The sequence below is a fragment of the Coffea arabica genome, chromosome 2c, assembly GCF_036785885.1.
Source record: "Coffea arabica cultivar ET-39 chromosome 2c, Coffea Arabica ET-39 HiFi, whole genome shotgun sequence".
In the NCBI taxonomy this organism is placed as follows: Eukaryota; Viridiplantae; Streptophyta; class Magnoliopsida; order Gentianales; family Rubiaceae; genus Coffea; species Coffea arabica.
The window spans coordinates 20,945,177-20,969,252 of record NC_092312.1 but is presented as its reverse complement, the minus strand read 5'-3'; the positions used below and the strand labels follow the sequence as shown (position 1 = coordinate 20,969,252).

Sequence of the window (24,076 nt, the reverse complement as noted above, 5' to 3'; positions counted from 1 at the left end):
TTTATTGCCACGAGCTGTTTTTGGAGAAATGAATGATATTTACACTCTTCGATTAGCTTCCAATACTCCATGATAGGGAGGACAAATATTAATTTCCCTATTTTGGGGCCCTAATTCACTCGAAAAACACTCATATTAGGCTTGTGGTAAACACAAGGGGTGCATTAGAATCTAGACTTTGGGCTCAATTGGTCAACCAATGGAGCCCAAGACGCTTAGAAGGAAAGAATGTCAGGCGTTAACAGAATGGGCTTGGAAAGATGGGCTGATGAATGCCTTTATTTATTAACTTTTCGGTATTTTTGTTCGTTCTATGCTTCTTTTTTAGTCATTCTTACGGGCCTATCACATTAAAAAAAAATTTGATAAAAATATAAAGAAATTATGATGAAAGACGATAATGACTAGTTTGGGAGTTTACGATAGAAAAAAAAAATGTGAGAAAGCTGGAAGAGAAGAGAATGGAATATAAACTCTCGTTGTGTTGTTTGGGAGTTTTGAAAGGAAAATATCATTCATTTTAGCCTTTTACTAAATTATCCATGCCCTTTTTTTAATATGTATAATGTTTGAGGGACAAATATGATACTTCATAAGCAGTTGTACAAGTGTTTTAAGTTTTCCTCTCCTTTCATTTCAGGAAAAGATTGTGGATCATTAAAAAAATATGATACAAAACCTTCCATTATTTTCTTTTCTCTCACTCAAAAGACTTACAAATAAATGATTTGTAATATTTCTAGCAAAATCCTTTATTTTCTATAGTTTTTTTTTTCCCATCCAAGCCCACTGTAAGTGAAAGTTTAAAAAAAAAAATTGTAAGGAAGACTATTTTACATCTTGTACAAGGACTAAAATTAGTCGGCATAAAATTCATCATGGAACGAGTAGTTTTGAGATGTAACACTATGAATATAGCATTTTTAAAGGAGACTTTAAACCTTGCAATGGGAAAAGAAAAAAATGGAGAATTTGAACGTACACTCTTCCTGTTGGACTTCCATTCCATCTGTATTGTACGAAACCCATTTTGTTTTTCAAAGGTTTTGAATTAAAACATGCTACTTATAATCCCTTTTACCTTGTTATTATCACTATATCGAACCCACGATAGGGGTGCAAACAAGTCTAGTCGAGATTTGGCCTAATCGACAAGTTTCAATTTCGTTTTATGAAATTCAAACTTGAGTTCAAGATCGATGAATTCAAAATGCAAAGTTCAAACTTAAAAAAATATAAAATAATTATTTAAAAAAAATAAATAAAATAATAAATTTTCTTAACAATTCATAAAATATGAGGAATATATATATATATGTAATTTTATTATTAAAATAAAAAATATATATATATATATATAATCGAACCAACTTGCAAGTTAACGAGATGAATATCTTTAAAATCAAGTTTGACTTGATCAGTTCGAAGTCAACTCGAATTTGATGTTAACGGAACTCGAATTCAAATTGATCACGAGCCACTTGATTAGTTTGCAATTTGAACCACAATAATGACCCTCAAGCTGAAAAGATGTAAATGAGGTGAACCTGATTCGTTACATTGCCCGTACCACCAAACCCCGCCCATCTTCATGGACCATGGTCCCATTCGAAATTAAATTAGTCTACAATCCCTTCCCCCTCAAACACTAAAAAAGGACAAAAAAAGGAGGGAAAAATAAAAAAAGGAAAAAGAAAATGAAAGAAAAGTCATCGATGTTCAGGACCATCTTATATGTGATCCAACCGCCCACATTTAGTCTCCTAAACTAAGAAAGCAAAAGCAGCCGTCAGATGAAGAGCATCAAGGGTTAGTCCACAGTGTCTCATCACGCTCTCCGCGCGCCTCCCTTTCTTATATACTTCCACGCTGCCATTTTTCTCCCCCTTTTCCTTCTCTGCCTCTCCCCACGGGAAACCGCTTTTAAACCCCCGAAGCGGTTTTCCGTACTACCGCCAGCTCCTTAAATCCTTCCGGATCAGAGTCTGAGGTGTTAGGGTTCCGATCAGCCGTTCTGCTTTGTTGACTCTTTTCGGTCCCTTCTGCTAGGTTAGATCTACTTTACCTGTCTTTTTTCTTAGGATTTCTTTTTTAGTCATAATCACGCAGGTTTTTTGTTTCACTGCACAGAGTTGAGGCACTAGTTGACTACTTGTTTATGTTCTTTTTTGCGGTTTCTACTGTTTTGATTTTTGCATGCTTTTTTTTTTAATGTTTAGTAAGAAATGCTTAATTGTTTTTAGATTTGATTTGTGAAATAAGTTTATTTTTTAATAGTGAATGACGATTTTGCTAGAAATGCAAAATAGTAAATTATTTTCTTTTGTTTTTCCTTTGTTCTGCTGGGAGAAACGATGAAGTTTGTTTTGTTGGTTCGTTATTTGCTTCTCTCTCTCTCTGTGTTTTTTTCTTTTTTTGAAAGAGGTAAAACTGATTAAATTTATTTTTTTCCATTTTGGTCTTAATATCTTGGGGGATTTTTATTGGATGGTTGACTTGCTGGTTTTGTGGCTTCCGTTGTTTTTGAAAACTAAGAAAGATCTCTTAGGAAATAATCTTGTTGGTGGGTAACTAGAAATAGTTTTTTTTTTTTTTTAATTTTGATTTATGGCATGGAGTAATCGGGTTGTCTTTATCAAATATGTTTCGAGTGTGTGGGGCTTATTACTACTTGGGAATGTTCTGCTTTTCTGTCGCACCATCACGACCCGATTAATATCCAAATTTGTTTAGTAAAAGGAGCGAGGAATTTTTAATTTTCTTTTCTGCAAGAGGGTAGGACAGAATCTCTATTGTCATGGATACTCCTTATGCTCTTTTTTATTTACGTTTAATTGTTATCTTTCTCTTTTTGTTAACTATTCTGCCCTTTTTAAAGAAAAGAAGTATTCTGCTTTTAAAAATTTGGGAGGAGGATTGACTTTCAGTTTATGATATTTCAGAAGAATTATTTCCTTATTGAAAAGAAATATCTGATTGGAAACAACGCCACAAGTTTACTTGTTTGGTGTCTGTGCCGCTTTGTTGTTACTCTGCTTCATTCCCAGTGATCTTTCCTGCTGAGTTGTACTTGGTTGTAGGCAAGGATTTTGATTTTGAAGATCGCAAATGGCTGGAGAGAGGATCATAGAGAATTGTATCCTTTGTCTATGGTTAATGGATAGTCATTGGGTGAATTTACAGTGTATCACACAGTCTGCTTATATTTTTGGAACTTTTAATGTGTCATCTAATGTTTGCTTTGATTGAAAAGTGACAGAATTTCTTTCAATTAATCAAGTTTTTATGCTCTAAAAGTTCCTTGCAATTGACTGTTATCTTCCTGAAAAGGGTATTGTTACTCTTTAACTTTATTCTACAGCTGAGCAAATGGTTCAAGGTCTGAAGCCTGATTCCGCTGCTGTTAAACCTGAGAAAGATATGGTAAGCCTGTGGCCCCCCTACCATTGCTTACTTGAGCATGCTTGGTATTTTTTCCTTGCTCACTTCGCGTCCGAAATAGTTTTTTCCCTCTTTTCTTTTCGCTCATCCTTTTTGAGTGGTTTATTTTTATATATCTTGCCTTTTGCTGTTGGCTATTGTCTTTTTTTTTTTTTGATAAAGTTATAAGGTTGTATTGTTCCTCGTGCAAATTTTACTCATCCTAGCGACATGTTGTAGTTTTACGTTGCATGCATTTATTAAATTTTAACCAGGGAAGTGTATGCGTAAGCCACCAAGTAATTTCTTTGGCTTATATTTGGTTTTTGTTTTCTTCTGCACCTTAGGCTTCAAACAAAAATGGATTAGCTTCTGACACGGCTTCTCCTTTGCCTACTTTGGGGGATGTTACAACTGGCCTCAAGGGTGACAATCAAAATTTAGATGCAGAGCAAGGTGTTTATTATCCACCCACTAGCTGTTACAATTATTACTACCCAGGTCAGATATTGCATGGGTTCTGTTACTAAATACGGTTCTTTTTGATTTCAGGTTAGCCAGTGTTGGGAAAAAACTTTTAGTTTTGAATTAGGATAATTTCAGGACTTGAGCATTTGGGTGTTGTCCCTCCCCCTTCTCTGAGTTTTCAAACTGTTACAATGCTTTTAACTTGTCATAAGATGGAAGGAGTGAACAGAGCATATGCCTGTCTTTTGATGCCTTCTTTGGATGGAAAACTGAATATTCAACCTTTTTTCTTTGTTTTGCAAGTATATCAAATATGAAGGGATATGCCAGTACCTGAGCTCATCATTATTTTTTCAATTGCACAGTATTGTCCTTCATAAATTATTTTCAATTGTGTCATACATTATTTTTGAGTAAAATGAGACATATGGCTGTTCTATCTTCTGAGACCTATTTTTCCTAAACATAAGCTGTGAGTACTGCATTTATTTGCACTTGTTAAGAGTATCTCATGGTTTGCACATTGTCATATGATTAACCCCCACTCAGTATGCATTAAAACATATTTCTAATGAAATGGCACATGAGGATGTTAGACTTTGTCATAAAAGTGTATGCATGTAGTATATAGTAATCCATTGGAACAAGGGCGTTATGGAACTCAAAACTAAGTGGCTTCATAGGTCTTGTGAATTCCTAGCAGATCAATATGATGCAATGGGAAAATGAATAGATCAAGAACAAGACAATTGAAAGGAACTGGTACTGGGGAGGTTGTGGGTACACGTATCTAATGCCTTCTTTGTAACAAATCCAGGGCAATCTGGTTATGTTGTAGGGTGCTTTTCTTTTTGTTGAGTCTTACATTTCGTCAATTCATTTTTCTGTTTTTGCAGGGTATAATGGAACCTTTAATCAATTGGATGATCAAGGTTATCTTGCCATGGGTGGTGGTTACTCAGTATGTTCTAGCGTGCATTTTTTTCTTCTTTAACTTTATATGCCAGAGCACTAGTCTGTGACATCTAACTTTTGCTTATTTGCAGGGTATCCCATCAGACAATAGCTCACTGCTCTATTATTTGCCTGGCTATAATCCTTACAACACTGGGTTTATTGGTGCTGATGGGGAACAGCTCCCCTATGTATCATCTGGATATTTTCAGCAACCGGTCTCATATGGATCTGAAGCCTTGCCACCTCATACATGGGATTCGATGTATGTTGGAGATGTCAAGAATAGAGTTGTTAGCAAAACTGACGATGTAAAAGCTGCCTTTGGCCAGAATGAGTCTGTCAATTCGAGCGTTATTAACTCTTCAAAAACAATTAATTCTTCATCAACTGTGCCTTTGAATTCAAAAGCTCGAAAATTTACATTGCCATCTGATTTTTGCAAGTCCTTCCCTCACACTAGACCTCTCAAACCACTGAACAAGGTATGCTCTTTATGAGAATCTGTTGGTATGCGTGTTTAAGTATTTGAAAAGACTAGTTCACATGCAAGTTACAACAAGATTTTTGTAATTGCAAGTGGTTAGATATGGTATGAGTTGCACGCTTGGTGGTTACATCTAGGCGGGCTTGAAATCAGAAATTAGTATTATGCCCAAGGTTTTGTTGATTTAGTGGTATTTTAGTCCCTTTTGTTCTTTGGGAGAAAAGTTGGACTTTTTAAATATATTTTTCTGGGTCACCTAGGCCGCAATAAATTGTTTAGTCATTTTTTGCATGCATGATATGTTACTCTGTCATCATGAAATTTGTAATTCGACTTTGTAATTTGTCTCCTCTTCCAGTTAGGTCCTGGTTTCCCGTCAATTGAGAATATGAATGGGGTTTACCCTGCTGGGAAGTTGTCTGCATTCAGCAACCAAAATAGAGGCCTTTATATGCACTATGGTCCAATGAACTACCAACCAAATGGTAGAGTTTGGAACACCTATCAAAGATCTAGGTCAAGAAGTAATTTTAGGCGAGAAGGAGAAAATGAAGCTTCAAATGAGCTGAGCCGTGGTCCTAGGGCGAATGGTAAGAGTGAGCATTCAAAGTTGTCAGCTGATGATGAACAAGCAGAGCTGACTGTTCAGAGGGATAAATACAATTTGGAGGATTTTCAATGCGAGTATGACAATGGAAAATTTTATGTCATCAAGTCATACAGTGAAGATGATATTCACAAATGCATTAAATATGATGTCTGGTCTAGCACTCCAAATGGCAACAAGAAACTAGATGCTGCTTTCCGTGATGCTGAGTTTAAAGCAACTGAAAAGGGCACCAAATGTCCAATTTTCCTGTTCTTTTCAGTGAGTTTATGTGTATACTTTCTTAAGGATGTTTCTTGGATTTCATAATCTACTGGATCTGTTCGAGTAAATACATCTTTCAAATGTTGTCGCATGTATATTTGTTTGTGTGCCATTTACCAAATAATTTGTGTCTTATTGTTTATTGTGCAATGATTGGTTTTTCTAATCTGTTTACACTTCGTTTCCAGGTGAATGGTAGTGGACAGTTTCTAGGTGTAGCTGAGATGGTTGGGCAGGTCGACTTTAACAAAAACATGGACTTTTGGCAGCTTGACAAGTGGAATGGGTTCTTCCCTGTCAAGTGGCACATAGTTAAAGATGTCCCCAATAGTCTGTTGCGGCACATAATCTTGGAAAACAATGATAACAGGGCTGTTACCTACAGCAGGGACACTCAGGAGGTAGCACTTAGTTCTTTTTTTTATTATGAGTTCATTTGTATAATTAAGCTTTCATATTGTAGGTGCTTTTGTATGCATACATGTATGGTTATATTATATTGTGTCCAAAGATGAAAGTGTTTTGTCTTTATTCCTTTACTTTTGGAGTATAAAATTGCTTTTCTATATCGCTTCTATTTCAGATTGGACTGAAGCAAGGGTTAGAAATGCTCAGCATCTTCAAAAGTTATTCTGCTAAGACGTCACTGTTAGATGATTTCAAGTTCTACGGAGGTCGGGAGAAGTCGCTAAAAGCCCATAGAAGCACAAAGCCAACTCTTCAGACTGATGTACTCAAGGAGGATGATAGTCCAGTCAGTCTCTCTCTCTCTCTCTGTGCCCAAAAATAGACAGAATCATGTCAATATTTCTGGGTGTTAATGTAATATGAATTGAGTTTGGTATTTCCCCCGAGTCTCTAACTGCATCCTCTGCTGCAGTAAATATTCTGTGTAATCATTTCTAGATGTTTTCTGTAGACCATGTTTTGAAGCTTGAAACTGAATTTATTTTCATCCAAGATGGGGGGCTTGATGGGGGACAACAATCCATGGGGTGTGCCCTTTTGTTAATTGAAAGCAATGTCTTGTTCTAACTCCGAGACAACTGTAAATGAAGTGATGGATGTATAATTTAGTGTTTAGATTAGTTTCCCCATGGCCCTATCCCTTTTTTTTGGGGGGGGGGTGTTGTTAATGTATACATTTTAACAACCAATTCTTATTTTGGTTTGCAGAAGCCCCTTAAGGAAGGCTGCAAGACAAATGGGACGGATTTGATGCCATCATTAGTCAATCTCACAAAAGACCTCTCACTTAATCCTCCTCTCCCGCTGAAGAGCACTGTGTGAACTAGATAGAAGACAAAGCGCCTCTTAAAAAGGCGATTTAGTTGTCAGAACAGCTTTAAAGCACCACAGGGGTTTTTCATTGTTTTCTATACGTATTTTTCTTTTGCTTTCTACCTGAATCTAGTTTAGAGGGGCGGCTTTGATGTCTTGTATGTTGCTGGGTCTTAAAATCTGGTTGGCTTTTTTTTTTTTTTTTTTTTTTTTGTTTAATTGATGTTTTTCTCTTAATTTTTGCGAAGGGAGATGTTTCATCTCCATTTTGCTTGCTTAGTCTTTTGACATCAGATTAATGTTTTTGGTTGCTTATTGTCGGTAGTTTATCTGTTGCCCTCTGGGTTGCGTTTCTGTTACTGACGGTGAAGACTAGGTTTCTCAATGCTATGCGGTTCCTGGTTAGGTTAAGGAATGATTTCGCCTCGCTCTGTTTTACTGCCGTTCTTCCATCAGCAAATCTAGCGTCCAAACTGGCTAATGTCTTCTTGCCTGCCTTCGTAGTGAAATATAGGAAGTTCGTTTCTGAGGAGAGACTGGATGACGGCGGATTGCGCCTATTTGGCTGAGCATTGAGTGGAAAATGGTGCATGTCCTCCTTAGCCTAGCTTTTGTTGTTCAGGAGAGATTTTAGTCAAGGGCAAAGCAGAACCCAAATTCAACATGATAATCCTATAATGTGGGGTTCGTACCATCATCGTCATCATCATGGCTGTGTGGTATGGTTGCAATAATTTTGATTGTGACTGTCTTTTGCGCTCGGCGACCGGCTGAAAAACAGCTACAAAAAAGTAAATTAAAGATTCAGGTGGGTGGGAACTGGGAACAATTCCATTCGGGCCTTGGGCTTTGGTAAATTGTTTCGGGAACGAGCTGAGTAAATTATCACGAAGCATGACCAAAATTAATCAGGATCTGTTACTCGACAAGATCAAATGAGACCCGAACGTGAAGCTCGATTTAACGAACTCCATTAGTAGCTAGTGCGGTGAAAAATCATGCACGATCGGAGCAGCTTAAAAAGCTTGCGCGAACCCGAACACGTTACGTTGCAAAAGAATTTTCATCCTTGGTAAAACAAAAAAAATATTAATTGTCACTCACTCGCGAATATCTTGTCAACTGTTGCATCATTCCATAAAATTTATCTTCTCCGTTACCAAAATAAAAGAAACAACCTCAGCGTAAAATAATTAGTAGCCAAGTCCAACATAGCAAAAACACGTAATGCATTAGATTTAGATTAAAACCTCATGCCACTACTGACTCTCGTCAAACATCAAAAGAGTGCACGCTGTCATAATAATATATATAAATAGTATTCTCCAGAAAAACTAAGACCATTACGAAGCGTTTAATTTAAAATGCAAAGTAGTGTAAAATAATTAATAATCAATAACTAGTGCCTTGGTGGTTTCTGGTCCATCACCCGATAGTGAATCATATCATTGTAGTCATTCTCCCTCAAAGACTGCATTTGGGGTGAAACATTAGGCATCAAATGGGGATATTGCACGTACGGTGCCACCACCGGTTGCACGCTTGGACCATAGTAGCGAGCCAACGGCCTGGGATGATTATATACCATATTATCAAGCACCCCACCACCCCTGCCGGCCACCATGCCGCCGCCGCCTCCGGAACTCGATCCATAATACTTGAATGATGCGCACTGTATACTAGATGCACTACCCCCCAATTGCGCTTGATGATGGTGATGATGATGCTCATTTTCATTCATCTGATGGTGAATAGTAGCCGCAGCAGGGTAGTGTGCCATAGGTACGTGCATCTCTACTGGATTCAGCGGAGCAGGGCCAATGCTGACTTGTTGATGATTCATAAGCTCCAATTCAACTCCTCTCTGGATCAATCCAGACAACCTTGCGTTGTCATTGTTGTTGTAGGACGTAGCTGCTGCTGTGAAATCAATCGTTGGCTGCTGTTGTGATCCTTCCGTCATTAAATACCTGTTTTGAATCTGACTATAATGGTTATGGTGGTGGTTATGAAGGAGAAGATGATGATGGAGATGATCATCATCATCATCATCATCATATCCCCTGCATATTGCTTCCATCCTGGAGTCCACAACTTCAATTTTATCGCTCACCGCTGCAGCGAATTTTCTCAGTTCCATCTCTGAAAGATGGCTCATAGGATCAATCCAAGTGGGGTACTGTATTTCCGCGGCCTTTTTGCGCACCTTATCGAGTTCGTCTTCCACTCTCTTGTTCCTATCCTGGAAAAAATCCTGCAAACCGAAGACCCTCGTTGCACTGTCCTTAGACTTGCCTTGGTATGTGTCGATCATGCGCGAGATTTCATCAGAATTTTCCGGCCAAATCCCGGACTCCATGGAAGCGCTCTCCTGTTTAGGGCCGTAGATGATCATGCATGCGTCCACGTCGCATAGAGTAGCGAACTCATGAATCTTCCTCAGCAACCCCTCCTTTCTCTTCTTGAAAGTTATGTGCCGTGATTTTTCTTTCCCAATCAGTTCCATGTTCAACTTTGCACGGCCCATGATAATCGATCACTACAACAAGTGGTAGAAATTGAAACTAGAAAGTAGTGAAACAAACGGAACGGAACATTATTAAAGCAAGCAAGCAAGCAAGCGATATTTATATATTGACACTATATATATATATATGTGGATGAAAATCTAAAGTCTTACCAGTAAGTAAAAGAAAGAAACGACATTGATTATGAATTAGGATTTATATATTCAACCATTTATTGAGCTTTTTTGCTAATGATTTATAACTAGCATTATTAATAAAGATTTATTCATCCATGGAAGCTAGGGAGGGATGATTTCAATATATGAATGCCCTGACCATAGCTATTAATTACTCCAACATGCATGCATGGTGGAAAACAGCAAACAAAGATAAGTTTTCTTATCTTAGCGGAAAAAAATTGTTGAAGAAATTAGCTTTGAATCGTGGCCACAAAGCAATTTTTCTTAGGGAACCAAAAAAAAAAAAAACAGTAGAAAGTATAATAATTAACTCAAGAAATTACCTTTGATTGATTCTTCAGCGTGGCTTGCCTTAACCGGATTTAGGAAAAGAATGGAGTTGTTCACAACCTTTATATAAGAAAGATAGATAGATATCATGGAGTTGCTTAATTTCCAAGAAGTGTATCACTGTCCATATAACGTTAATTGATTGGTGATGTATATATGGTATGTGCAATATTACCTTGCTAAAAAAACAAAAGAAAAAAAGGCAGTCCCCCCGTTTGTGATTTTACGTACCATATATTAATTACTCTTCAAGAACATAAGGAAAGATTGATTGAGAGATCAAATATAAGGTCTTAATTGATTTTCTCACATCTTAGGAAATTTCTCAAATCATCTACTAGTCTTGTGGAAACTTCCATAATCATTGCACAAGAGGGCTATGAAAATCTAAAACAAGACTACTATTTTTATTACTAGCACAAGAGGGATGCAAAATCACGCTTCTTTTTTTTATTTTGGAATTATTTTTTTATCATCAATCCTTCAGCTTTTCTAATCCTTCCTGGCTGCCAAAATCGGCAAAGATATACGAGTAATGAGCAAACGAAGGCGTGAAATCTTTCCTGCCTGCAGTTTAGGCTTTCAGGCTGATGGCCCAAAAGGCGTGGTTTTCTTACAATATTAAAAGCTTTTCAAGGATAGGATACAGAGGGGCCTTGCTAGTTAAGAAGACCATTTAAAGCAATCCAAAAGCGGGTTACAATAGGCGTGAACTGAGAGGCGATCTAATTCTGCGCCTTTCTGAAGTGCGGTGTTTGTCTCCGCTGCCTGAGACGCCACTTGTCCTCATTAGTCATTTCCAACCGCCAAAACTTAAACCCCTGGGAATTACGAATACACCCTGCCTGAAAGCTCCCAACCGACGGCCACCAATGAGCGCCGATCAATCAAGGCAGTCCCTCAATCGACGCCCGGGAAATCATTCCCCCGAACGTCCTCAGAAAATCGCCAGAGTCAACCCCATTGGAGAATCCGGCTGCGAAGAAGAAGAGAATCAGCGAAAAGGCCCGATAGTTACCGAAACTAAAATGAATCCGAACCCTAGAGTTCAGCGCTATTTGATTGCAATCGAGTATATTGGGACCCGCTTCGCCGGAGCTCAGCAGCAATCCAATTGCCGCACCGTCGTCGGCGTTCTGGAGGTAATGATTTAAATTGTTTCTACCATTAATGTCGGAAACTGCTGAAGTGTTTATCACTATTTGTAGTTTATGTTTCATTTTTGGTGTTTTCAGGAGGCTTTTCACAAATTCATTGGACAGCCTGTTTCAATATTTTGCTCTAGCCGAACGGTAAGTTGTGCTTCTCTCTCTAAGGGGATTCCTTTTTGCAGAATGGTTTACCCTTTAGTAATGGGGCTATGTAAATTTTGTGTTGAGGTGCATGGCCAATGACTATTGAGAGACTGCAGAAGATGTGGTACTTGAATTGTCTTCCATTATTTATTTTGGTTAAAATTTATGCATTTTGTGACTTGTCCAGTGAATTGCTTCCAATAGAGGTGTTCCATGCATGCTTTCCTATATGTATTCGTGTTTTTAAGTCTTTTACCGTTATTGTCTTGGTCCAATACTGGTGTTTCTTCTTGCATTTGTGAACAATCCATCGCCAACAAAATCAGTGTCTTTCATGTACCATATCAGCTCTAACATTCTTATATGGATTTCTAGGATGCAGGAGTTCATGCCTTATCAAATGTTTGCCATGTAGATGTTGAAAGGATAAGCAAAAGGAAACCTGGTGAAACGGTAAATTCTTGTAGAATTCAAAATCTTTCTGATTTTTTTTCTTGCATTGATAACTGTTGTTGCCTTTTTTTTTTTTTGTTTTCAAGTCTAGAGTCGATTAAGCTTAGGCTGGGTAGCTCATCAATGCCTTCTTAGAACACAATTTTTTTCCTGTAACTCTCTCTTTGCATGCAGTTACCTCCCCATGAACCTGCAGTGGTCAAGAAAGCTGTCAACCATTTCTTACAGGTAAACTTATGTTCTATGCAAAACTCCTCATTTCAGAATTTCCCTCTTATACTTGTCCGCTTGCAGTTACCTTTGATTTTTCTAGTTTATGTTTAATTTACAATAAGCTGTACAAATAGTCGGTAGGATTCCTTGTGCTTAGTGCTGCAAATTGTTTTTCTGATGAAAATCATCCCTTGGTAACTTACACATCATTCCTGATGCCCCGGGTAAAAATATATTGTCAAATGAGATTAAACCCTTAATACTCCTTTTATTCCCCTTCCCTATCAGTTCTGTGTGCAGCCATTTTAGCTATGCATGAAAACTGCTGTCCCCTTGTGACTCTTTCGAGCTCTGAAAGGATCATGGTGTCAACTACTGTATAAAGACAATGAAGAATTTCAGCCTCTATTTTGATATAGCTGGCAGAAAACTTTTGCACAAGCCCCTTGTATAATTGCTTTGGTTGAGAAATGCTGCTATTTACAGTGTCAAATTTGCATAATTTTCTGTTTACTGGTGCTTGAGCATCTTAGCTTTTCTGGAACTAATCTTGAAAATGGATCTTCATTGTCCCGTGTTGCAGTGGAAGTTAGGGCTGTAATTTAGTTCTTCACGCATCATGTCCAATGCCCTTAATTGAAGGAAATGATGACATATTTTGCTCTTTGCTTTGCTCCAGAAGAATGAGGGTGATATCATGGTCATTGATGTTCAGAGTGTTCCATCTGATTTTCATTCTAGATACAAAGCTCAAGAACGCACGTAGGTATCAACAGTTCCAAACTTTGATATTGATGCTGCTATATATGGTATAAGAATTCTTCTTTACATGGATTGTGGGAACTGTATGCATGATCTTTCATGTATGAATCAGCAATTCATAGAGTTCTGAATCTCTGCGTTGAATAGGATTCAGTTAAAATATGAAGGTGTAGCTAGTCCAAATGCTCTAGAATATGCGTACCTTGGAAGCAGAGAGGATTCTTGTGTGTTTTGAACTGTTATAGACTATGCTGCAAATGATAATCAAAATATAGCTATGTGCTTTGTATTTATTCACAAAGATTGCGACTAAAATTATGTATGCTATGTTAACATTTCTCATGATTTTGGCAGTCAGATTTAACACTTAATGCTTATAGTGTGAATAGTGTACTGGAATATTTGACTATGTACTCTCGCTATTTCCTCTTACATTCCTACCTACTTTAGCATTGGTTGCCAACATTTGGACTTAATGTTTGGAGACAAGCAAAGCTTGTATTTAGTTTGTAGTGAGTTTTAAATTGTCTCGAAATCTTCATTAGGTACTTCTATCGATTACTGTCTGGTCCCGAACCTTTGTCAACATTTGAAAAAGACCGTGCTTGGCATGTTGCGGACGAACTAGACCTTCTATCTATGCAGGTTGGACCTGATTTTTTTGATGATTTTTTTTTCTGAGTTTGATTTTTGCTGTATACCTTGATGGCTAAAGATTGTTTCACTTTGATCTTAATTCAGAAGGCATGCCAAGTTTTAGTTGGACGTCATGATTTCAGTTCTTTCAGGGCTGCTGCATGTCAGGTTTGTTGTTTATATCCTAGATAGCTATCATCACTTTACATTTTGCAGTGTCTCTGGCCATATGATGCCTCTGGCCTTCATCTACGAGGTTAACCATATGGCACCTCAGATTATATCGTCTGACTGCTCAGTTATGTTATTTTACAAAGTTCCGTGTAATACTTGATCAGTTTCTAGTTCTAAAGCTCATGGTTCAGATGCCAAAAAAAAAGTTGAAATGCCTTTGAAATGGATAAAAAAATTATCTTTTTTGGTCTGGTTTGGAAATTTACTTACAAAGCATTCTTGGAAGCTTCTGACAAAATTTGGTTTGGATTGGAAACTTACTTAGAAAGCACTCTTGAAAGTTTCCGACAGCATGGCTCGAGAAAAGCAGGAACTGTAGGTTTAAGACATTCAGAATCATCCATGATACAAAACTTATCTGCAAGGTGCCTTTTATCTTGTTTTTATGATGTTGGTTGTTTGTCAGGCAAAGTCGCCAATCAGATCTTTGGATGAATTGAATGTTACTGAGGTTGTTTCACCTCTATCTTTCCCTTCTATCAAAGAGAGAGAACAGAGCAATTATTTAGTAGAAGATTCTTTTGCAACCTCCCTGAAATCAGAATCTGAGGTTTCACATGTTTCTTCAACAATCACCTCTCAAGTTGAGCCTATTCCAACATTTGGCATGAGAAAACAGCATCGTTGCTTTGTGGTAACTGCACGAGCACGTTCTTTCCTGTACCACCAGGTTGGGGTCACCATTCTTACTGTATTCAATCCCAGTTTGTGTCGGTCTCTCATCAATAATATGTGTCTACTACTAGTGACAATTCAAACGCCCCAGTGTTCTGAAGTTAAAGCTTTTGAACAGGTTAGGTTGCTGGTTGGTGTTCTCAAATCTGTTGGAACGGGAAACTTAACAGTAAATGACGGTATTAACAGTAAATGACGGTATTGTCTATGTTTATTTAGTAAATTTTCTGGATTTATTTGTCATGCCATGCTTCATTTCAGTGGAACGCATTCTGAAAGCAAAGACAGTAGCTGCAGCAAGTCCGATGGCCCCAGCATGTGGACTCTACCTTGGACATGTTAAGTTCGATCTGGCTTCAGATATGTGAATTGGTCATCTCCAAGGAAGGACTCTGTTTCATGATGATTTTTCTGCACCAATTCATCATTTGCTTGCATAACACCCGATTGTTTCAATTCTCATGCTGCTGCTTAGATGACATTGCATTGTGTGTTTGATATACTCATTAAGTGGCAGCCACTAACTTCATGTTTTACCAGAAGCCGTGAAGAGTTCTGCTTCCTGGGTATACAACACTCATTTTGTGTCTCTCTTAGGATAGACTGAGAAGGGGTATTGAGAGTTGTCCGACTTTATGAAGCAAACAAGAATAGCATCTTTTGTGTCTTGATTTAAATTGTGAAAGGAGCCGCAAATTACTCTATTAATTTTGTTAGCTCATGCAAGATGCATAGATTTTGTCCTTTTTCATTTATATTAGTAGTAGCGATATTCTCTGGTTGTTACCAAACATGCTCACTATGTCGTGCCTGAGGACCTTTATGTAGCCAGAACTTAGTTGATTAAAATGAGATAAAACTTCTGCAGCTCTGTTGCCTGTTGATGCTAGGGCTAACGCACCATCAATTCAAACCGCAGAGGTGATCAGGTGACTGACTGCATTCGATTTTCCAAACATCTTTTCACCATCCAAAGAGGAACAAAGAGTAGAAGACAGTTCGGAGGCAAGGAGTGGGGGTACTGCGATGGAATAAATCACATAAAAGCACTTCGCCGTTCAACATGTCATGAAACATCAAAGATTCCTCAAGCAACCATTAACTCCTTGGTCCTGGTGTAAATTTGAAAGCCAAGAAAAGACGCACTCATAGTTTTGATTTGCTCCTTGAATTGCTGAAACGATGTCCGCAGCTACTTGCTACTTCATAAATGAAGTAATAGCTGCAAGAATGGAGCTCTTGCGAGGAAAACGCTCCTGATGAACAAGAGAATGCGGTCCCGTCCAAACAGATTTATTCTTATCATCAAAAAGGGTGCCGCATAACTCAAAAAGCATGGGATTTTCCAAATAACGGAGTCTCTCATACATTTTAGCTCTTTGATTCTTGTCCAGCAACTCCTGTGAACAATAAGCGCCATATCCCAGAGTTAGAATAATCTCCAATTTACCAAGGAGTGAGGCGCAAAATTTAATAATCGTGTCATTTTTTGGTGACATATTGAGCGACAAAAGTGTGCTGGAAATTTTAAAGCATATCAGTTTTCAAGCCAAAAACCATTAGCGACAACAATGGGTCATGAAACAATTCTGCTAGCCATATACCTGGACAGAACAAGTGTGTTGTTCATATCTACAAGGCAAACAAAAGGTATTGTCCTCTATGCTTGTAAAGAGTCTTTAAATACATTGACTGAATATAAGTTGACAAAGTAAACAGAGATCTGTGTAGCTCATAGTTTTCTTTAGTGGTGACCAAATGTACGGAATTTCAACTTAAATGTTTTGTTTAAGTATGCAATAGGAGCTACAAATGCCTTTTCTTTCATTTTTCTATTTTGCTTCTCTTACAATATTCAATTGACTACATTTTAAAGATTAATAACCAACCTCTTAGTATTGAGCCTATCGAGCAGATATAGTCAATTTCTCACCTTAGTCTTCCGTTGCTCAATTGCTGCAGTATTATCTTCATGCTGTAGAGGTGTTTTCTCCCTGCTGGCTTTATTTGACAAGTCATCACCTGACTCCAGATTTGGTGGATGGTTTTGTGCATCATGCTCGTCTTTAGATCTCTGATCCAACTGCTCACAAATTTCACCTTCTTCTTTTCCTTCATCTGTCAATAAATTCTCCTTGTCATCCTCAGGCTTGTCCTCTTGCTGTTGTGATATATTTTCAGTATCCTGCAACTTCATTTCATCTCCTTTCTCTTCAAGGTCAGCATCGGCAACCTGTTCTTGTGAATTGTCCATATTTGCTAAAGAATAATCTCCACCAGGACTTCCTGTAGGTGAAGCTTCCTTCAAACCAGAAGATAACATAATTATGACATGGTATAAGATACAGAATAATGCTCCTGATGGTTCTTATGTGTTCTACACAGTTGCTGTGACCTCCCCTAGGGACCACGACTCATAAAACAGATAAGCTCAGCAGACTGTAAACTAACAGATACGACATTTGATTACTATCAGAAATTTCAACCAAAATCCCCTGTAAAGCCAAATAGTTAGCTTGTCCCACAAGTTCAGCGGAACACAATTCAAAGCCCCATAACCTCACCCATCCACCCATCTCCACAATAGACCAGGGACAACCACCAAGAACTCTACACTTAGCTACTGGTCATCCAATTTATTTGGACAAATAGTGCATGCTTTCATGTCTGATGTCTCTACTGATTTAGAATACAAAAGTATCAGTAGCATCAACTGAAAAAAGGTGAAAGAAGCCTAAGCAAAGATGTTCAAAGAAGACCTGTGGAGACACCACTTAGCATGAGCAAAAGGAAACTGACGAAGCTATGGCCACAAACAAGTAGAGCAAACATTAACAAAGGATGGAGAATCAAACATACGTCTAACAGCAGATCGCTTAAGCAAGAACATTGTTCAAGATAGAGTGAACTGTGGTGCTTGCTAAAGTCAATATAGAGCTTTAGCTACCAGCAGTTCCTAAAACTCAGGTCATAGAAAAAAAAAAGAAGAAGCTGTTTTTCAAAAATCCGACACAGAGGTGGTCTAGTTATGACTTTCTAAACATTTAACCAAAAAGCACTGAACAAAGGCGATGAATAAATATACCTCTGGCTTAAACTCTTCATCCATATAACCATCACCAGCATCAAACTGATCATCCAACGTTCGAGAAGTCTCCTCGCGCTCCTGTCTGCGCCGCATCATTACACAGATAGCACAAAGACAACCGTCCTTGTGCTTTTTAAGACTGGAATACGTTGTAAAATCACATCAACTCAAAATAGCTACAAAAGGATTACAAGCGAAGCTCACCACCGACGAGTGACTAAGCTAGTAATGCCTGAAAAAAATCTTGTACTTCAAATTCAAAGTGGTTAATGAAATTGAAACTAACAAAAAATTGCATCAATAAGCAAGAGAACCTTTTCTTTCCTGTATAATACCTATGCACAATGAGTAATAAAGACTTCACTCCCCAATTTATAATTAATTCTACCTAGTTGTCTCTGTGTTCTACTCTGTCTTTATCATTTTATTTTAATTTGAGACTTCTAAACCAGTTTCCAGCATTTTTGCACTTCTTAGTCCTTTCTATAATACTTGTCTATATTCATAGTTTTATTCCAAAATAACAACGAACAAAGAAAGGGCACAAGGAATTCATTGCTTGTTAATAGTAAGTGAAGAACAAAAATCTCATCAAACAATATAGTGCAGCAGAATCAAGGGACATGTCAATCTAGATAAACCAAAATAATCATAAATTGACAGAGAGAAAGGGAGAGACAGAAGAACCAATAACACATTGAACTATGTGTCTCTCTTCAAATAGTGATATCAGTCCATGCTAAATGGTTTAATACTAGCATATCTGCAGACAATTAGCAAAAACACTCAAAATGATCATCAACCATTTAGTTTCAGAACAAACAGGCCAATAAGCTCTCAGGTTCCTATTTTGATATGTCAGTTATTTAATCATGTAGGGGTCAACAGAAACCAAAATGTAGTTCAAATTCATACAAGATAACCTGCAGAAACATACCCATGGCGCTTCTTTGATGCAGCGTTCAAGGCACCATTTTTTACAGGCATCTTTCCGTGAATGGAAGGAGTCACATCCATTGCTTGAATTGTATCACTGCCTGCAAGAAGAAAGGTATTAAAAAGTATATTTTGAATTTGTTTGCAGCAAGTAGGTAAGAACAGACTGAACAAATGATTTCTGAGCTATGCTCAAACCTTTATGTATAATCTTTTTAAGCATTACCATTACTTTCAACCGGAAACAACCTATGATTCACTTTTGTACTTGCACAATTCTAACAGCAATTACCAATACTGAAACAAACTATAATATGTAGAACCATTCAGTGTAAGAACTAAGCAAACAGAATACAAAACAATCATACGGAAGAAACTGAAGGGTCCGATTTGTGTATCAAAGAACTGAACCATATCAGCAATACCAACAGCAGTATGTTCCTTGTCAATAAACAGAAGCACATCTAAAGGTTCTCTAATATTGTCAATAGACAGCTGAACCCCAATACACAAGCATAGAGATGAGATATAATCAAGAAATAAGACACATAGTATTCTTTCACAACGAAGTCAAAAAATAAAATGCTTACTCGGCGTTTGGTTGGAATTGGAATTGTAATTGGAATAATATCTCAAAAATTAGTATGGGTTTTGGTCAAAGGTATCATTACAACAACATATGTTTGGTAAATATTAACAAGGAATGGGTATTACATTAAATTGTCTATTATTTAATTGTACTTTTAATTTCTTTTATATTTTTAACTTTTCTTCTTCGTTCCTCTTTTACACATTATTGCAGCACTTAACCCATTGACCATTGATGAATTTTCTTGGAACTCAAAATCACTTGGACAATTGATCAATTTTCATGAAACTTCAAAATCAACAGACCTGATTTATAGCAAAGACGAATAGGATTCAACAGAAAAAAACAAAAATAAAAATAGCTGAAGGGATTTCACCATGGGAGAGAAGTGAAAGAGGGAGGTTGCAGCAATCACTCCACCAGTTACATGTCCGTTAGCGCTACCACTTCAGTCTAAAAAATCAACAACGGTCCTAGGGAGACTAATAACCAGAAAACAGAAAAAGTTCATCACATGCCAAAGCCAATCAGGATGAAATACTTTTGTGAAATAGAAGTTTCTCCCATATTCCTAGGGCCTTGCGGGCTATGGTGGTGGAAAGGGATGGAGGAGTGGGGCTGGAATGACAAAGAGCAACGGGCCTAGTAGATTGGGAAGTGGAAGGAGAAGGGTTGTCAGTGGTGGGGGAGGAAAGCAAAGAGTGCTAGCGATTGGGTCGTTCAAGTGTGAATGTGGAAAATGTTTAATAAATCTGCTTTGGAATTAAATAAAGGGAATTCACAAAACCTCTCAATTTGGTCAGAAATGGAGAGTTGCCCGATTTTTGGAATTCATTCCAAAATCTCAAACCCATACCTATATCCAAACACTGAAAATCGGCATTATTTCAAATCTTGATTCCAATATCCTTAAACCAAACGGCCCCTTAGATAAAATAAATCTTACCATTGGTTCCCTCTGCATGATCGCTGTATAAGCCAGCTGCAGTCCAATGTTTCATGAAGTTCTTCTTCACCCGTTTCATGAGCTCCAAAATGTAATCACCTTTATTATTGTACTTGTAGCAATTATCCCATATATACTGCACATCTCTGTAGACATCCTCAGAGTTCATGTACTTGATACCACTTTCGAGATTACTGCATATGGTGCCAAAATCCATAGGCGTATCAATGACATCAAAATAGTCCTGGTTCAGCCCCATTTGGCAATAAATTGATGTTAAAAACTTTATGTGAAAGATAAACAAAGAAATAAAATGAAAATCATGAAAGACATCTAGCTGAAATTAGTAACACGTTCCAACTTAAGCATTCACGCAACATTTTCACCAAATACAACAGTACTATGTTCAAAACTTCCAAGTATTTAAAACAAGTTGTACCATATAGGGTAAAAGATTAGAGCAACATTTTCTGTGAAGTTTCTCAAATACAACTATCAGCATACTGTATAGCAAATTACAGTCTTTAAGGCCCCATTTGTTCTGCATCCAACATTAGCATAAGATGGCAACAAAAACTTTGCAAAGCAACAAATGCTTACTGGTACTCCAAGAGCAACAGGATTCACTGGTACATTAAAGGGCTCAGCTGCTTCCATCTTCATAACTTTCTTTATTACCTACACAGGTGACACCAAAAAACACGTGACATCAAAAAATGAACAGATCATTTGCATGTACCTCCAAAAAACGAACAGCTCATTCACGAGAAGTATCTCTGAAACACGTGACATCAAAAAACGAACAGATCATTCATATGTACCTCCAAAGAAGCATCTAACTCTTGCTTGTCATGTTGAGGATTCGGGCGGAGCACCCCAGGTTCTTTCTGCTGTGTACTCTCTCCCTTCATCATTTCAACATTACTACATGGGCTCATACTTGATGAACTAAATCCCCTTGATGACTTTAATTTTATGCTGCCAGATCTTTTAGATGAATTCCCAGAATTGCCTATGTTAGATTCAGGCAATGAGTTAGCACTGTCTTCCATCTTTTCACTGGGAGCTCCCTGGTTTTCTACCTCCACTTGCTGTCCACTCTTCTCAGTATCACTGTGTGTGGGTGCATCTGAAGAAGTGAGCTGCAAGTCTAATGCTTTTGAAGCTTTGATCTTCACTTTAACACGTCCATAAACTAATTTTGGCTTTGTATCATCATTTGGATGGCCAGGATTAAGAGTTTTTGGTTTTTCATCTACAATTGGTGGTTTCTCAGGCAGATCAGCTCCAGTTGAAGATGGAGACTCGGCCTCCGGTCCAGAGTCAAATTCATCATTGTCCAATTCATTCATCACAGGGTTGTCTTCTGTATTTGAGGTAACCAAACTTTGTGCCACCTCATTTGTACTAAGTGTTCTCGGTTTCTTTGCTTTGCCTTTCTTACCACCCTTACGTCTGCGCTTCATTCCCCCCAACTAGCTAACTTTCGACTGATGAATTTCCAAGCTTATAATAAAAGTCCCAGACACACTAGGCAACAATCTACTTTGTTTAGAGCCACATCAATTAAAGTGCACAACAAGGGGAGATATATTCCATTCTGCAATGATCACTGCAGGTATTAGCAATGCAAACATCTCTAGATATTAACAATACATTAAATGAATAAGCAAAACTGTCAGACCACATATTGAATTGTTCCAGAGCATCAGCATGGCCAGCTGAAAGAAGAACATAACACCGATGCTGATGTTATGTGACTCTTCTGTCCAACAAAGACAGTGATTGGCACAACCTGAACCCCTACCACAACCTCAGCTCAGGGAATAGTATGATTAACATTCCAGTGAGCCTGGGGCATGTCCATGACAAGTAAATTCCAACTGCATTGACATGTAGTCCTTGGAAAGTAATTCCAAAGGTACAAAGGACCACAAGTTCATGTGTCCAAGAGGTGGTCCATCTGATTCATAAACCAAACTCTCTTCTAAAACCTTAACCACCATACCATCACAAAAGTGATCCTGCCCCAAACTTCCCACATTAAAATAACAGCAAAAAAAAAAAACTCATCTTTGCACAATTTATTAAAATCAAATGAGTTTTACTTCAAAAACCCAACTTTTTCTTTAACTTGGTTTTTTCTAGTTAGACATTAATAACTCTCCATGCTCCCTTTTAGTTCTAAAAGCTTTCCCTTCCACCACACTAGATAGAACAGCTCCTAAGCCTACGAGTTTCCCAATACTCACAGCTTTCTAGTCTTAACCCATAGAGACAGCAATTTGCAATCATAATTTGCTACATTCCAATTAAAAAGGACAACGAACCACTACTGCTATACAAGTGGCCAATGAACAAGTAACTCTTCTACCTTGATTCCCTAATTAACCCAGTGACGCTTACAAGTTTTTACCATGATAGGCTTCCCAGGAAAAATGCATACAAATACTCACTAAAAGGTAATAATGTGTATGTCAACGAATAAATCAAGGAGTCAGATGCAAAATTTTGTTTACATTTGCAGTTTCAACAGAATACATCCACAAAAAAACCCAAGAAAAAAAAAAAAAAAAAAAGAGTTCAACAACCAGTTGGTTTAATTGAAAAAATCCACCACGACAATAGGAAATATACAGAAAAACCCTAAACACCTCAACTGAAGCTGGGAAAAAAGGGTTTCCCAGTTACTGAAGATACAAAATGAGTTCTTTTGCTTCAATTCCAATTTAAACAACTAATACTGTCAAAAAAATTTGTTCAAAAGAATTCCAATCGAGCAATAGCAGAATTTCAAAAACAGCATTCTGTTCATCTAAGCTGAGTCATATAACAATGGTACAACAGTAAAAACAAAAAAAAAAAAAACTTAAAGACCAGAAAATTAGAGCACGAAAGGAAGAGAGAAAGCACGAACTGGGTTACGCTTCGGACCTCTTTTCTGGGGGTTTGCGTTGCGCTTCGAACTGAACCTCTTTTTAGCGGGTTGCGGTTCGATTTCGGAGCTCCTAAGACTTGGAATTGAAAACTTGATTACCAGAGATTGAGCGGGAGCTCGCGCTTCCAAAGATGCAATACTTAATTTTTGATTTTTTTTTTCAAAAAAAATTCTTTGGTTTTGATTTCCTGCTTTTTTCCCTTATTTATTTATTTTTCCCTATTCTCCACTTTGCGCGTAGAATAGGGTGGGCTTATAACAGATGGGCATGGGCCTCGTGCCCTGGAAAGGTAAGTTTCACTTCCTTCTCCTGAAGTATATAGCCGAATGTACTACTAAAAAGTTATTAAAAAAGAAATATTAGAAGTTATTAAAATTACTTACGGCATTGATCATTGCGTACATCAGGATAGAAATAAATTTTTTTTTTTTAAAAAGTGCCAAAAAAATTTAACTCTAAAACCATCTCATCTCTCATGTTCTGTTATATATATAGATTTTAGCCAAAAAGGAACAAATTTGTCTTCGTGCAATGTGCATTTAGATGGTCCTTTCGTAAGATTTTACAAAAGTTTGACAAAATTCTGTTACACTAATTAAAACGTTCGTGTTTATTGATTTATTACTATTAGAACTAGTTAATGGGCTATCATTCATTCTTAGAGCAAGCAGAATCAACTTTGCTCTGCAAGGAATTTTTTTTAAAAATTTTATTAGCGTTGTTCCGATAAATTTAGTGTTTGATACTCTTCTTCAATGACGATAATGAATCTATACCAAAAAGTCTTGAATC

General features: G+C 37.5%; 3 protein-coding genes across 6 annotated transcripts; 2 read left to right on the top strand and 1 right to left on the bottom strand.

The window, feature by feature from the left end:
• The first annotated feature begins 1,883 nt into the window (after positions 1 to 1,883).
• Positions 1,884 to 7,805, top strand: LOC113728769 (uncharacterized). Of its 2 annotated transcripts, XM_072075187.1 has the most exons (10): positions 1,884 to 2,049; positions 3,081 to 3,136; positions 3,362 to 3,423; positions 3,768 to 3,921; positions 4,785 to 4,849; positions 4,935 to 5,327; positions 5,688 to 6,197; positions 6,389 to 6,601; positions 6,784 to 6,954; positions 7,377 to 7,805. In XM_072075187.1, exons 2-10 carry the CDS (start codon positions 3,109 to 3,111, stop codon positions 7,488 to 7,490), a joined length of 1,710 nt encoding a protein of 569 aa, XP_071931288.1. In that variant the 5' UTR covers positions 1,884 to 2,049; positions 3,081 to 3,108; the 3' UTR covers positions 7,491 to 7,805. The 2 variants fall into 2 exon arrangements, with proteins under 2 accessions (XP_071931288.1, XP_071931289.1); XM_072075188.1 differs by lacking the exon at positions 3,081 to 3,136 and having other exon boundaries at positions 1,909 to 2,049.
• Positions 7,806 to 11,213: 3,408 nt separating this feature from the next.
• LOC140035200 (uncharacterized) lies at positions 11,214 to 15,507 on the top strand. The gene is made up of 10 exons (XM_072075186.1): positions 11,214 to 11,660; positions 11,754 to 11,810; positions 12,189 to 12,266; positions 12,441 to 12,494; positions 13,159 to 13,241; positions 13,787 to 13,886; positions 13,983 to 14,045; positions 14,518 to 14,781; positions 14,905 to 14,965; positions 15,048 to 15,507. The coding sequence occupies exons 1-10, from the start codon at positions 11,391 to 11,393 to the stop codon at positions 15,152 to 15,154; spliced, it is 1,137 nt and encodes a 378-aa protein (XP_071931287.1). The 5' UTR covers positions 11,214 to 11,390; the 3' UTR covers positions 15,155 to 15,507.
• A 201-nt stretch (positions 15,508 to 15,708) lies between these two features.
• Positions 15,709 to 23,584, bottom strand: LOC113728767 (uncharacterized). 3 transcript variants are annotated; one of them, XM_072075185.1, is made up of 8 exons: positions 23,280 to 23,584; positions 21,167 to 21,945; positions 20,946 to 21,023; positions 20,346 to 20,589; positions 18,812 to 18,911; positions 17,872 to 17,956; positions 16,720 to 17,088; positions 15,709 to 16,186 (listed from the first exon to the last, which is right to left on the bottom strand). In XM_072075185.1, exons 2-8 carry the CDS (start codon positions 21,809 to 21,811, stop codon positions 15,986 to 15,988), a joined length of 1,722 nt encoding a protein of 573 aa, XP_071931286.1. In that variant the 5' UTR covers positions 21,812 to 21,945; positions 23,280 to 23,584; the 3' UTR covers positions 15,709 to 15,985. The 3 variants fall into 3 exon arrangements, with proteins under 3 accessions (XP_071931286.1, XP_071931285.1, XP_071931284.1); XM_072075184.1 differs by having other exon boundaries at positions 17,872 to 18,013; positions 23,263 to 23,583; XM_072075183.1 differs by having other exon boundaries at positions 17,872 to 18,013; positions 23,280 to 23,583.
• Positions 23,585 to 24,076: the final 492 nt, after the last annotated feature.